At 48.7% G+C, this 13,784-nt stretch overlaps 1 protein-coding gene across 11 annotated transcripts in view; it reads right to left on the bottom strand.

Annotated features, from left to right (window-relative positions):
- Nucleotides 1-13,784, bottom strand: part of LOC133350176 (diacylglycerol kinase zeta-like) — a 284,717-nt gene that overhangs the window by 105,246 nt on the left and 165,687 nt on the right. For 8 of the 11 annotated variants that reach the window (XM_061564248.1, XM_061564249.1, XM_061564247.1 and 5 more), the window contains 9 exons: nucleotides 11,415-11,483; nucleotides 10,610-10,681; nucleotides 9,036-9,152; nucleotides 7,696-7,770; nucleotides 7,275-7,376; nucleotides 5,790-5,872; nucleotides 3,192-3,252; nucleotides 1,533-1,646; nucleotides 891-1,028 (listed from right to left, as the gene is read on the bottom strand). In XM_061564248.1, coding sequence (XP_061420232.1) covers nucleotides 891-1,028; nucleotides 1,533-1,646; nucleotides 3,192-3,252; nucleotides 5,790-5,872; nucleotides 7,275-7,376; nucleotides 7,696-7,770; nucleotides 9,036-9,152; nucleotides 10,610-10,681; nucleotides 11,415-11,483 — 831 coding nt within the window. The remainder of the gene's footprint in view (nucleotides 1-890; nucleotides 1,029-1,532; nucleotides 1,647-3,191; nucleotides 3,253-5,789; nucleotides 5,873-7,274; nucleotides 7,377-7,695; nucleotides 7,771-9,035; nucleotides 9,153-10,609; nucleotides 10,682-11,414; nucleotides 11,484-13,784) is intronic. The other 3 variants (XM_061564243.1, XM_061564242.1, XM_061564246.1) reach the window with 1 other exon arrangement.

Genomic DNA, 13,784 nt, shown 5'->3' with positions numbered 1-13,784 from the left:
GCGACCAATATTATTCATAATAAAGGTTTTTGGGTTAGATCGCGTAAGTATTGTGTTGTAACCCTCCACCGCCTGACACAGCAGGTAAGGTTTGTCACGTAAACAACACGCCAATTCGTTACTACCTCAGCCCACCGGTGTGTTGGAGAGTAAATCCACAACATTTACAATCTGAGAAGTGCGACGTTTCGCTGGTAATTACATCCAGCATCATCGGACGATTTGCCAGAACCGAGATAATGGCTTTTACAAAAAAAAAGAATTATACCGGGGATGTAATTTGTGGACGTGATAACGTGCCTAAAATTGTGAAATGTCAAGTTTCATTAAGCCCGGTTAACTTGTTTAAGTGTCGAGCTTTGGATAATCACCTGTTGGGTCATCTCATACGGGCAACAACTGATGGTAATGGGCAAGAGAAGCTTACATACGGGATGGAGCGAACAATTGTGGTGGACCCAACGAGGTGGACAATCGTACTTCAGCTCCCGAGAGCGACGGAGCTAACGGGCGCATCGAAGCTGACGTGGAAGTGACGGAGATAACCAGAGCGCGTAGAGCGATGGAGACAAAACGGTCGACGGCACTAGCGGCAGCTCGGACCTAACCAGAGCGCAGCACCCGACAAGGGGCGACAAAAACCAAAATGAGCGCTACGGAGCAAAAACGAGAACAATGGAAGGAAGGGAGAGTGGCGACATGACGAGAGCGATGCAGCCAATCAGTGCGATGCAGATTACTGAGCACGAAGAGGCGACGGGGGGGGCCGAGCTACGGACCTGGGGGGGGGGGGGGTTGGTGGGGAGAGCGAAGCGGCGGATGATGCACGTTGCCGTTCGCCGAGCAGGAGTGCGCGCCCGGCCGGCTCGGCCACGTGGGCCTCCGCTCACCTTCTGGACGCCGTCGTCAAACTCCTCGGGGCCCACGTCGGGGTTCCTTTGCAGGTCGAGGTTCCAGCGGTCGAGCTGCACGATGAGGCCGTCCTCCACGTGCGACAGGATCTTGGAGACCGGCTCGTCCGTGTAGCCCTGTCCGGCAAACCGTTAACAGCGTTAGGAGATTCGTGCGTCCGCCCCACGGTAGCCGCGGGGATCTGCCACATGGCAGAGAGTACGGGCGAGGTGCGGTGGCACGCGTGCGCTCCAGTTTCTCTCCCCCCCATTCATAAACAGCCCGGCGTTGGGCTGAACACACCTTAACATGACAAGCCAATGCAGGACCCTGCCGGAAAAAGAATCATGGATATGTAATAAAAATAATTATTGTTGTAATAATAATCATTATCAACGGCTTTGGCCATGATGACATCTTGATATTGCATATTTAACCGAGGTGAAACTTCACAAAAAGTCTAGGACTATTATCTTAATTGCAACTAGTCCAATTCCCCTAATTACTTCGCACAACCCTGACACTATTAAGAAGTTATGCAGCTTGTCAGGCGATACACCCAAATTAAGTCTCTGCTTAGAGCCCCACCCCCCCCCCCCCCTGGCCCTGAACACGCGTGGGCCACGCATGGCGACACTCACCCCGCCCCAGTTGAGCGTGCGCGCGAGGTCGTTGCCCGTGCCCAGAGGCAGCACCGCCACGGGCGGCTGGGGGTTCATCTGCAGCTGGTCCAGCACCGACAGGATCCAGCCCACCTGGTGGAGGAGCAGCAGCAGCGGCAGGAGGATGAGACAGGTACGAGATTGAGAGGCGTTGCAAGGAATTACTGGTGGTGTCACGGCTGAGGTCAATGGTGAGAACAGTAGAGCAGCAAGCTTTTTTATTAACTTTGAAAAATGTTTGTCGTTCTATCGTTCTTCTTGTTTAGCCCTCTGCTCAAAGGCTGTGTCTCTGGCTCCCAGCATCCTGCCTGATCTTCAGCTTCCTCCTCCTCTTCTCTCTAGGGACCCTCGCCTCTCATTCGAGTCGTCAGGGAGCATCGTTCGTTTTTCCTACTCCTTGGCCTCTTTTTCCAACGCCGTTTCTTTATCCGTTCCCTCTCCAAAACATACATATGAAGCAATCACCCTTCAAAGGCTCTCTTTCCCCCCTCCGCCCTCGTACGACTGGTGTCTTGAGATGGAGTCACATTTAGACTCTTGATAAATACAAATAGTATTTTGTTACAAGATAAACTCTGCTCTTTTATTAAAAGGGAATTACAAAAAAAAGTGACATCGCTGAAGCCACTCCGGATGGTAATGACGATGAGCTCAGCCCATCATACCTCCCAAGTGCGTAACATGAGCGACACTTCCGGTGAGGGCTGTGGTGGGAAGCCGGGAGTGGATTTAATTGAGAGATGGATTTCACGATTGGGTCAAAACAAATGGCATGAGCACAACCCAAGACAATACAGGATACAGACAACAACTTCAGTCGAATCATGTTCAGCATCTTTGCCAATTCACTGCTGGACAAAATGTCTCCGTCTCTATGCAGTGTTGGTCATGGGAGTTTTGTTTTACCACACTTCACCGCGACGATCGGTACGGGTTGGTCGGTACGGCGGTGTTCGACGACCCACGACCGATTCAGATATCGCTCGCTGCTGATGCTAGCCATGGCCGGGAGTCAAACTCAGGTCACTGGGGGTTCAGAGTGCAGTGCGCACAACCACTGCACCACCGCTCCTCGGTATATTTGTTTTCAGGATATTCACGTCAACATTTGAACCAAGAAAACCAATCAAGCAAATTGTGCATTTTGCTCAATGAGCCTTTGTTTAGTTGTATTAGTAACAAATATGATTATGTATGTAACATTGGCTTATTCTATCTTGATTTGCTGGTTCAGCAGTTCCACTGCTGGATTATTGTTTCTGCCTGAGGACGACCGCTTGTGTTGCGATCGAAATGTCGTGATCTATTATTTTTTGTTATATTTTATTTTTCTACCTACGTGACTTTACCGAAAGAACCAAAGAGTATTGGTTTATTCTCTCACACAAAAGCAACAACTTGCAAGGAAAAGCATTTTGCCGTGGGACAAACATTGATAATATGCGGCAGAAGCATCGAGAAACGCGTCAAATCTGCGCCCAAGCAAGCATGGAGTGCCGTGAAAGAAGGGGCGACCGGTCGGCCCACCCAGCGCGGAAAACCACGCTCGCCCCGCAAACAACCCCTCGGGAAGCTTGAGACCGAACGAGGTGAAAGAGAGAGAGAACGTCCGCCGGAAGGGCATGCAGGCTCACCCACCGTGCCATCCCCGCCACAAGCCAATATCCGCAGATTCGGAACCTTCTTGTACATTTCAAGCCTGGAAGGCAGCGAGACACGAGAGGCACAAACGACAGTCATCGGCGGCAGAGAACAGCTCGCGAGGGGGTGGGGGGGGGTGTGAATAATGGAGAAATGAAAGGCGCTCAATTGTAATCGGGGTTTATTATTGGACGTCTGCGCTATTAATGTCACTCGCTTCAGACGTAAAGTTTTCTGGGTCTTAAAAGTTTAATCTCCAACGTCGTCGTGAGCGGCGAACGCCGACACAACGATGGTTAACCTTTTACTGTTTTCACAGCTCTTAATTATCAAGTCAGCTTCACGTTTAACGGTAATAATTTAAACGTGAATTAATTAGAAGTAGAAAGCTACTTTGCGTAGCGTACGTCTGTAAAATTAATGACAACGCAATGGATGTCTGACATCGACGCCAGAATCACGGAGAAAGCCATTAGGCCAAAAAATGCTGACTCATTACAAAAGTGTCACATATTTAATTAGAGCGGCATAATTCTTGTGGCTCACAAATGATCTGCCGCTGTGTTTTAAACATCCTGCTGGGCAATTCTGACGGATTTACGCAACCGCTGTTGCCTTTAAAAAAAAAATGGACCGAGCACTAATGGGCGCGAGAGGCAACTCACGAGTCGGCATGAATTTAATGCGACGCTTTCCCCTCGACGCACGCGCCGCGCCGTCTCTGCTTTTTTTTCTTTCCAAAAAATTGAGCAAACACAGAGCCGCGTTGTTACCAAGCGATACAAAAAAGACAACAGTTTTGAAATGAAGAGACGAACTGACTGCGCTTATCCGACGCGCTTTCGGGTCGCACCGGCTGTTGTTCGGCACGATGTCCGACGTTTCGCTGCAAATGCTGGGAGCTTCTTCAGGAAACGAATTGCGGACCATGAAGAAACTTCCAAATACCGCGAGTTGAAACACCGGACAACGTGGTAAAACAACACGCCGTAGAACCGAAACACGCATCGGAGAGCCGCAGGTCATAGCTGCGAAAAGCCTACGCAGTGGTGTTAAGAGTGGCGTTGATTCTCATAGTAAATGGTCCTCAGTTTCTGGTCGCGGCTGCTGGTGATTCTGGTGCCGCTGATTCTGGCGCCGCTGCTCCTGGTGGTCATAGTGGTGGTAGTGATTGTGGTGGAGGTTACCGATGGCATTGGTGGTGATAACTGAGAGAGGCAATCCCACGCGGCCAGCGTGCACAACATTCCCCGCCGCCTCAAAACCTGCATTCCTCTACATATGAAGGTGTTATCGGCAAATAAAAGAGCGTGGTGGTGGTGGTGGTAGCGGTGGCTGTATGTAAGTGTGGAGAACTTCTTTGTATCATACATGGCAACTGTGCCAATCAGCAGTAGTGGTGGTGCAGATGGTGACGGTGGTGGTGCAGGTCGTGACGGTGGCTACGGCGGTAGTTGTGGTGGTGATGGTAATGATGGTGGTGGCGGTGGCTGTGGTGGCAGTGGGGGTGGCGATGGGCCTCGCTAGGTATAAACTTCGTGATTCTCACTTTACACACGGCAACTGCAAGGATGCGCCCCGCAGCTAATTACGAGCACGGAAAGACACCGCACGGAACGCCGAGGGCTATGGAGGTGTGGGCAACAATCGTAGCGTGTTGTTACGATTATTCCCGCAGCGAGGTATCAAATTTCAGAAATTACCAATCGATGTGGCAATGAAAAGTTTTAACTCGTCGTCAAAAAGTTTTTTTCTTTTTCGGGCCGGCCGATTCTCTTAGCGCCAAATAAAACTTCCGGCATTTAGCACAGTTGCGATATGATCCAATTATGCGGTCTATATTAAGTGTGGGTTGGAGCACACTAATGTACCAATTTACTTTTTTAATGCATTTTATCTTCCACACCAACCCATTAACCTTTTAATATGTCATTAAAATTGCTAATGGGCCCTGTTTGCAATACGGATAATGGCCAAGCGCATTAAATTGCGGATGGGGGGGGGGGGAAACTGATTGAAAACTGAAACGGGAGTTCACCCGTTCCCAGCAGATGTCCCCGTGGCTGTGGCTATTTGCAAGCTGGGCATAGTGCCCAGCAGCAGTGCTTATTGAGCAAGCGGACACGCGCACGCACTGGCGCCAAATTGATTTTCTGCACGGCGAATCCCTCTTAATGAAATCACAGCAGCAGGGACGCTACGCCGTCACGTGCAGGGGCCGAGTTCCGGATCGCCGTTTCACGAGCCACAAGATCGGCAGGTGAAGGGAGGCGAAGTCCCGTTGCGACGCGCGACGTTCCCCTCAAAGGAAGCGGGCGCGGGGGCGTTCCGACGGGCGTCGGGATTGGCCGCGTCGTCGCCTTAATTCCTAGGGGGCGTGACGAAGTTGCATGATCACTGTCCATAGCCCCCCACCAACCTCCCCCCCCCAACCCCCGCCGGCTGAGCTAACGCGATTCGCGCGTCTTCAAAAGAAAAGCAGCCGTGCGTGCCGCGACCCGGCAGGCAGAGCTCGCGGGCAAGTCGTGGTTGACCGTGAGGAGAGACAGCGAGAGAGAGAGAGAAAAGACAAAATATGGGTGCTGCAAAACTCACGCGTCCCTGGGGCCACCGTTTGACAGGTCGAAGACTTGCCGGGGGTTGAGGTACCACATGAACGTCTGCATGACCTTCGTCCCCTGAGGCACAAAAACAGATCGCAGTGGCGGTGAGTGTCCGCGCGTCAGGACGCTCGTCGCCCTTCGTGGCAGTCGAGTGGAAGCGGTCTCCTGCTCAACCTGAGCACGTGGCCGTGCCCCGCCTCCCGCGTATTACAGCCTTGAACCTACGGTGGACACTCCACATTCCTGTGGCAGGGGCGAGTCTACTCGTAGGACAACTGCTGTTGACTGCACCTCAAAGTGGTAATTATTTTATTCAACCCTGGGAGAATGAAGGGTTCTGGCCTGAACCCCGACCGGGATTTGAACTTGTAACTTTACGTTTGCGAGCCGCGTGTTCTTAAACCCTTAATTTTATTTCAAGGCAGCCGGCAACCACGCAAACTGAAATGAATCATCGTTAACGTTTTACAATTTAAAAAGGCCACTAGCGTACATGCAACAAGATTAGTTCGTGTTATAAAAAAAAACACTTGTTCCAATTTCAATTGCTTAATCACTTTTAGGAAATGTGGCCAATGACTTTGCTGGATAATGGCAACATTTAACTTATCAATCTTATATTCACCCCCCCCCCCCCACCAAACACACAGCCACTGGTGGGTATTTAAAACATCGATTAATTACACTATGTCACGCAATTTTTGTCCCTGGGAAGTAAGTGTTATTTTTTTAATTGCTTATGCCTAAAAAGTATAAAAAATGCTATTATTCCCCATAAACTTTGCTTTTGTGACCAGGACAGCGATATTTAGAAATTTACCTATTTTCAGTGAGAAAACGGGCGAATTTGTGTCTTTTCGTTCACATAAAGTCAGAAAAAAACAACATATGAATCAAAAATAACATGTATTTATCCTAAAGTAATGCAAAAATGAGTACTAAAGATTTAGAAGTGGGTAGTTTTTCGAGATTTACGATTAAACTGTAAATCACTTTCACGAATCAGCCCCCAAATGTAGTCTCCCATCACGTTCTCCTTGAATTTATCAAGATGAACATCAAGAATATGGACTTTGAGAGACATCCTACAGCCCATTGTGCCGTAGTTCTTCACCAGAGTCTCAACCAGCTCCACATAGTTTTCGACCTTGTGATTGCCCAGGAAGCCACGAACCACTGCGACAAAGCTGTTCCAAGCTGCTTTCTCCTTACTACCCGGCCGGGTACGGGTAGGGTACGGGTACGGCCAGGTACGGGTACCCGTTTGCGACCCTGGTGCGGCCGGGTACGGATAAGGGATCAAAACCCGTTTGCGACCTCTGGAAGCGAGCCAGTCACGGTCCCCTGTTGTGCGCGTTCCATGAACGATCAGCTGGCGCCCCCTAGCGGAATCGCGTTTGGGGAGAAAAAAAAAGGCGACCCAGCCCACACCAAAAGCACGGCCTGCAAAGCAGCAGCAATCCACCACTCTCCTTACCTGGTTCCCTCCGCTCTTGGGGTTGATGAAAATCAACACGGGCTTCGTGAGCGCAGAGGGGAGGGGTTTAATGATGAATGGTCGCCACTTGCTTTCCTGCTCCTCAAAGCACAAAAAAACAAAAAACCACAGGCAGGCGAACACAAGATTTTTGAAGCGGCCGCGTGGATCCTCCAATGCACAGACACGCGCAGATTGTTTTTTGTAAGTAGGCGCGCGCGCGCGTGCGTGCGGGGAAAAAATTATTGTACGTCTTTATTACGATACCCTATTGACTTTGATGTATAATTTAACTGCAACCACTGCGGGGGAGTGTGAATTATTGATGGCGTGTTTTACATGAGCTGCCGCTTCATCGACATGTAACACCGCGGCGCGAAGGTAAACAGGCCCCCGAGCGCAGCCGCGTGTCCCCACTTACATCCATGCCTTTCTTGCTGGGCTTTCGCTTGAAGGAGGTCCGCTTTTTCTTCTTCGTTGATGACTTGAAGGAGTTCTGCAAAAGCAACAAGAGCAGCAATGATCGATTTGATGTATCTCTTTTGTTTTATTTTAGCAGGTAAGGACAACTGAGCTTTATTGATCTCTTTCAGAAGCGAACCTGGCCACAAATGGTAGCACAACGAAGTGGCTTATCGCGTGGAAATTTACTGAATGTGGAGGGGAAAACCGGAGGACGCGGAGAAAAATCCATGCGACCACAAAATGTTACTGCTGCGTAGGTTTTCGCTGCTGCACTGCACGGCTCTCCGACGTGTTTTCGGGTTGTGCCGTGCGTTTGCATTGGCACGATGTCCGACGTTTTTCTCCACGTGCTGGGAAAGCCATTTAAAATGTTTCACAGCTGGGATGTCAAGCCGACGGCCGGGGCGGTGTTATTTTCGTAGTGACCTTGCCGACGGAATTCGCATTCACCGCTCGACTCGGAACTACAATTCACAAATTCATTATTCATTTATTCATCTAAAAAAAATCCTTGTAGGCACAAGTGAGATACATCTTATCATTTACAGCGCATTCTAAGTTCCACAATGGGGCCACGAGGCGCCACAGATAGCATCAAAGGCACGTGCTTAAGACACATTACCGTGAAAAAAAGAAAATAAGGAAAACCAGGATTGGAGAGTTAGATTTGGGGATATGGATGTGATGTCTGATGCAAGATAACCGATGCTGGCTGTGAGCGGGAATCAAACTGGGGTTGCCAGGTTAAAAGATCAGCGCACTCACCATTACACTATCGCCCCTTGCATAAGTCACAACATGCTCATTCACTATCGCACACTCACATAGACAGAGATCCTCCGTGTAGCCTTAACATACTATCGGAGAAAGTGCTGTTAGTGAGCACCTATGAAGGCATGGCACGGCACACGAGGGGGTGGGTGGCCAGCACCACGCCCGCCCACCCGCCTTTGTCTTCGTAGTGCCAATATTTACACATCGCACCGGGTGCTCATTTGAGTCGTCACTGGTGTTAGTGGCCGTGAGCAGGAATCAAAACCCGGGATCGCGAGGTTCATAGCGCAGCGCGCTAACTGCTACACTACCGCTCCCCCCCACACTCACACACGCTCGCTCACACATGGTCCAACTCTTGCGCGCGCACGCTCGCTCTCAATCACACATGCGCGCGTGCGCGCACGCACACCCACGCACACCCACGCACACATACGCACACACACGAAAACACACACGCGCACATACACACACACACGAAAACACACGCACACACGTGCACGCACGTGCGCACTCTAGTACCTGCGGCCTCCGCATGCGTATGACCCACGTGGGAGGCACAATGACGGCGGCGTGCGCTCCCAGCGAGCACGGCTCCTCGATCTGCTGCAGCATGAAGCAGGACACCTTGTTGTGGTACTGCGGAGCGGGGAGACGACGGGCAGCATTCAACACGGAGAAGAGCCACGCGCAGCCACAGCGACAACGGACCTGTCCGTGACCCGGGGCGAAGAGGTTCGTGCGCCGAGCGTCGGACCTGGCGAGCCGAGTTCGATTCCCGGTCGTGGCAGTGGCGAGCGGTCACCTGAACCTATCGCACCCCCACCCCCACCCCTGCACCCTCCAATTTGCCAACACCCCACTGGGTAATGTGATCAAATATGGTCGAACAACTCTCATGATGGACACGACATGTCAAGGTCATCATGCACTCGTGCACTGCCAAAGTGACACAGACTATATTTTAACCAGTTAGATTAACCCGTTTCAACCATTTCGTTCTGGATTATATTTTATACCATTATATTTGAACCATTATTCTATCTATTTCCCTGGAAGGCCTCATCTCAAATCTCCACACAGGTGTCTCTCTCACGAATCATCTCGAGGACTGAACCCATGACTGTGTCGACATCTTGTGGCTACCTCGTAGGCCCCACGCCTGCACCGCGTGGTTGTCGCTGGTGGTCAGCCGGGCGATCATCAAGTCAGGGTTTAAACGGCTTTATCTTCCGAGGTCCAACGACACCGGGAGCTTTCATGGCAACGTAGCCTCAGGAAAGTTCCAGGCAAAACCGTTTATCTCAATATATGCACATGGACACAATCAATCAAATTCCCGAATCTTTTTTTATAATTCTGGGGAAGATGATTGAAAAGGAGAGTGTAAGACTTATGAATGATAGCATCTCCTTTATCAAAAAACCTCATTCGAATTATACATTAATAGATGGGAAAATGAACACATTCATTAATTATCCTTGGACCAAAAATAGAAAATTTTGCAGCACAGAAAAAGAACACGTCCGCCTTCATCTTCGCTGGCTCACCCCACTCTCACTCGATCAACGGTGGGAGTAAACGTATCAAGGTAAGCAAGGATAATTACGATCACTTCGTGAAATTAACCACGTGTACGCACTTAAATAGTAATGCGATGAAGACGGGAGCCATCCGTGAGGATTGTAAGGTAAGCTGAAACCCCTGTGTTTTTTGCGAGTGCCAAACCCACGGTCATAGCAGAAACTATGCATTATGCCATCGATTAAATTGATACAACCAAGAGTCACGCATTGAGTCGTACTACCTGCGAGAACAAATCACGATCCGGTGTTCATATAAACCGTAAAACGAACGTTCGGAAGGCCAATGTTGCACTCGGGCTAACGAAATGAAGCAGAAAGTATCGATTTAAAGCTTTCGTGACTGCAGGGATTCATCGTCTTGGTTCTTTCGGTAAAGTCACATAGAAGGGAAATAATAAAATAATAAAAATTAAACATAATAAAATAATTGTCACGACGTTTCGGCCACAACGCAAGTAGCCGTCGCGGAAGTATAGGTGAGTGAACGAATGGAAGGCCCTCCATACATACCGCTTGTTTACACCAAGAGCAGCTGATTGCGACAATCTCCTTGCTGTGAAATGCGAACTTCTGTTGGAAACCCTGCAAGGGACAGAGCAGAACGTCAGGCTGCTCCGGTATTCAGAGCATTTCTTCAAAACGACATCATGTTCATTTGCAGTGTTTTTTTCTTCGTCTTTTCCTCCAAATGTATTCCAATCGTCGCTACATCTGCCCATGCCACGCGATAAAGCGTTCCTACGGGACTTCCGCAGTGAGCAGTGTGTCACCCCGCGTTAAGACAATGGGCGCTTAGAAGGGGATTTCACAGAACTACTGCTGAGAGTGCACCCCCAAAAAAGTTGCCTTTTTTAATTCATACATTAACAGTGCTGGCAAATCTTTCCCCAACACCACGCTACGGAGGTATTAGCCGAATGTCAGTCAAATAAAATTGTAGAACGATCGTAGGTGGAATTTGGCACATTAAAAAAGGAACCAAATTTAACGTGATGGTTTTTTTTGCATCAATTCGCATACACTTGAGAACCCAGTTTGTCAAATCCTAGATTCGACAACCAAGGATCCAAAGCTGTGGCCAAGCTCCAGTGCTCCCGAGTCCCAAGCCACCAACGTGCCACCTCCAATTCACTTGCGCTTGTCAAAGTGTGAAAAATACAAACCTCGGGGCGACCGTCATTCCAAGCCGGCACTTCATGGGAAAAATAACCCTGGTGTGACATCAGAGCGAGTCCGGACCCGTTCTTGGCCGCAGGCTAAAATTTGCCCATCGAAATGTCCCAAATCTGGGTGACAGTGCCCAAATTGCTCTCACCTTTCCGCACTGTTTGCACTTCCCGTCCTGCCTCCTCCGATGGACCCAGTGGTGGCGCACAAAGGATGGCTGCAATGAAATCGGAGCAGGACTTTGTATTAAAAGTAATAAAAGTAAATATTTTTGGAGGTGGGGGGGTTGGTGGGGGGGGAATCAAATCTGACACGACCCGATGTCAAGCAAAGCTGGCGCTTGCCGGAAGCCAAATTGCTCCACGCTCGGAATATTAATTCCGTAATCATTTGGCTGAAATGCTGTCAACTCGACGGGCAAGACAACCCACTAATTACTCTCACAAAATTACAGGCCCCACTAATGGAGCACCAGGTTAGCAAAAAAATCATTAATATGATCCCCGTTGCCCATTGTGAGATCATCACGATAATTTAATGGCTGGAAGAATGACATTTCACTGATCATTGGACCCTCTCCGCTAAACATTTACACACATCGTGCTCGAATTAGTATTATTCTTGCCTTCCCCAGTGGCAGACATAAGTGGCACAGTTAATTAAAACAGAATTACACCGAGGTCGTTCCGTTTGCGATTTTACGCGTCATTTGGGTAATGCGCCGGGATACAGTTGATCCTCTTTCGGCGGTCATTAGAATGTCAGATATACGCGGCTATTTCGCATGAGTATTGGCTCGGGGCAATCAAGCAATTGCCTGCCAAGAGAGGGCATTGCATTATGACCTGACAACATTTCTGTGAGGACTTCATGAAAGTAGTGTATGTAGATTACAAAAAAAAACGTGCAATGAGATAAAAAAAAAAGTCCCGCTTCCAAGGGCTTGGCTAAAAAAATGTTTTCAAAAAACACAATGTAACAAGTATTGGCCAAACATCCCAAAATCTAAAATAAATTAGCTGAAAATTACTCCACTGGGATTACACGCGGCAACATTTCCCCCTAAATGCAGGACCCTCCTGAACCAAAAAATAAGTCTTGAAACTCTGCAAACAAGCGTCATCATAAATGACAATGATACTACTACTAATAAGAATTCCATGTACCACAGAAGGCTCCTGTCCCTAAAAGTTAAAAGCATTCCTTTGCCAAATTGGGTACAAGAACGTTGCAAGACAACAAAAGTAAATTTGCATGCACTCAATGGTTTCAGCTCTGAATTCATTGCTATGCAGAGAGATAAATCTACCAACATTTCATAGACAAGTGGTGTGTACCCGGAATGGGGATGAAGTGGTGGCACTGTGGTCGGCCCGAGTTCCATTCTCGACCATGGCTAACAGCAGTGGATGGTGATATTTGAAAACTAACTATGAAAACGAAACAATTTTGTGTTTTACCAGGTAAGGCCCAACTAACTATGTAGCTCTTTTTCAGGAGCGACCTGGCCACAAATGATAACCCAACGAAGTGGCTTATCATCGTGTGGAAATTTCGAGCAGTCAAATACTCTAAACGCACGTCGATTCTAAATGTTGGAGGGAATAGCCGGAGGACCTGGAGAAAAAAAATCCACGCAACCGTGGCAACCGGCCCTGGGCGCATCCCCTTCACCGCCCTGGCCAGCGTGGTGAAATATGGTGAAACAACCCAGACGGCTGACAAGACGTGGGGAACTCTTCATCCAACAGTGGACTGACAAATGGCTGCTTACATGCAGTTACATCGTAAATAATTACACTGCCTAATTAACACTGACACGTTACCTTGAAAAAATGATATTCAATGCGCACACACACACTAGTTTAACAGCAATGAATTTCTAAGAAATGCTTCGCCGAGCCCCAAAACTATTTTTTCAGGAGGGTCATACCATTCAGATATTTGGCCGATCCCATTAATGAATGCTTGGTATGTGAGAAAAAACCAGGGCACTCGGGAGAAAACCCAAGCAATATACGTGAGGCTGGCTCCCAAAGCTCCACACAGATGGATTTAATCCACAGGCAGACTTCGATGTTGTGAGTGGACCAAATCTCTTTGTGGACTGAACCCATTGCTGTACTACCATCTCCCGGCCCTCATAGCGATATGCCTACAGTGTGGTAATGCATTGGTTGTCACCCATCCAGGCAATGACCATGCTCAATCCACCTCTGATAAGAGGCGGGTGCATTCAGGGTAATTCGATAGGTAATTTAATATTAATTTAGTAATTAAACGTAATTTACTCTGACACACATGCATTGGGAATATTACAATTTGTTCCTTATTATACGACGTTGCCCTTTAGGAAACAAACAAAGATGAATGCTTAGAGGGTGCAGAGAGGCATTAGGGGTAGGCGTGTTCTTTTAAAAAACCAACAATTTTCTTCCTTCGCGAACCTCTACGGAAACGTGGGGAGCGAGCAAAGCAGAACTTAGGTTTTTTTTTTTGGCATTAATCTCAAATCACC

The sequence above is a fragment of the Lethenteron reissneri genome, chromosome 33, assembly GCF_015708825.2.
Source record: "Lethenteron reissneri isolate LAM-NWPU_2019-01 chromosome 33, ASM1570882v1, whole genome shotgun sequence".
NCBI lineage: Eukaryota > Metazoa > Chordata > Hyperoartia > Petromyzontiformes > Petromyzontidae > Lethenteron > Lethenteron reissneri.
Note: the sequence above shows the minus strand (reverse complement) of the source record. Positions and strands in the feature narration are given on the sequence as shown.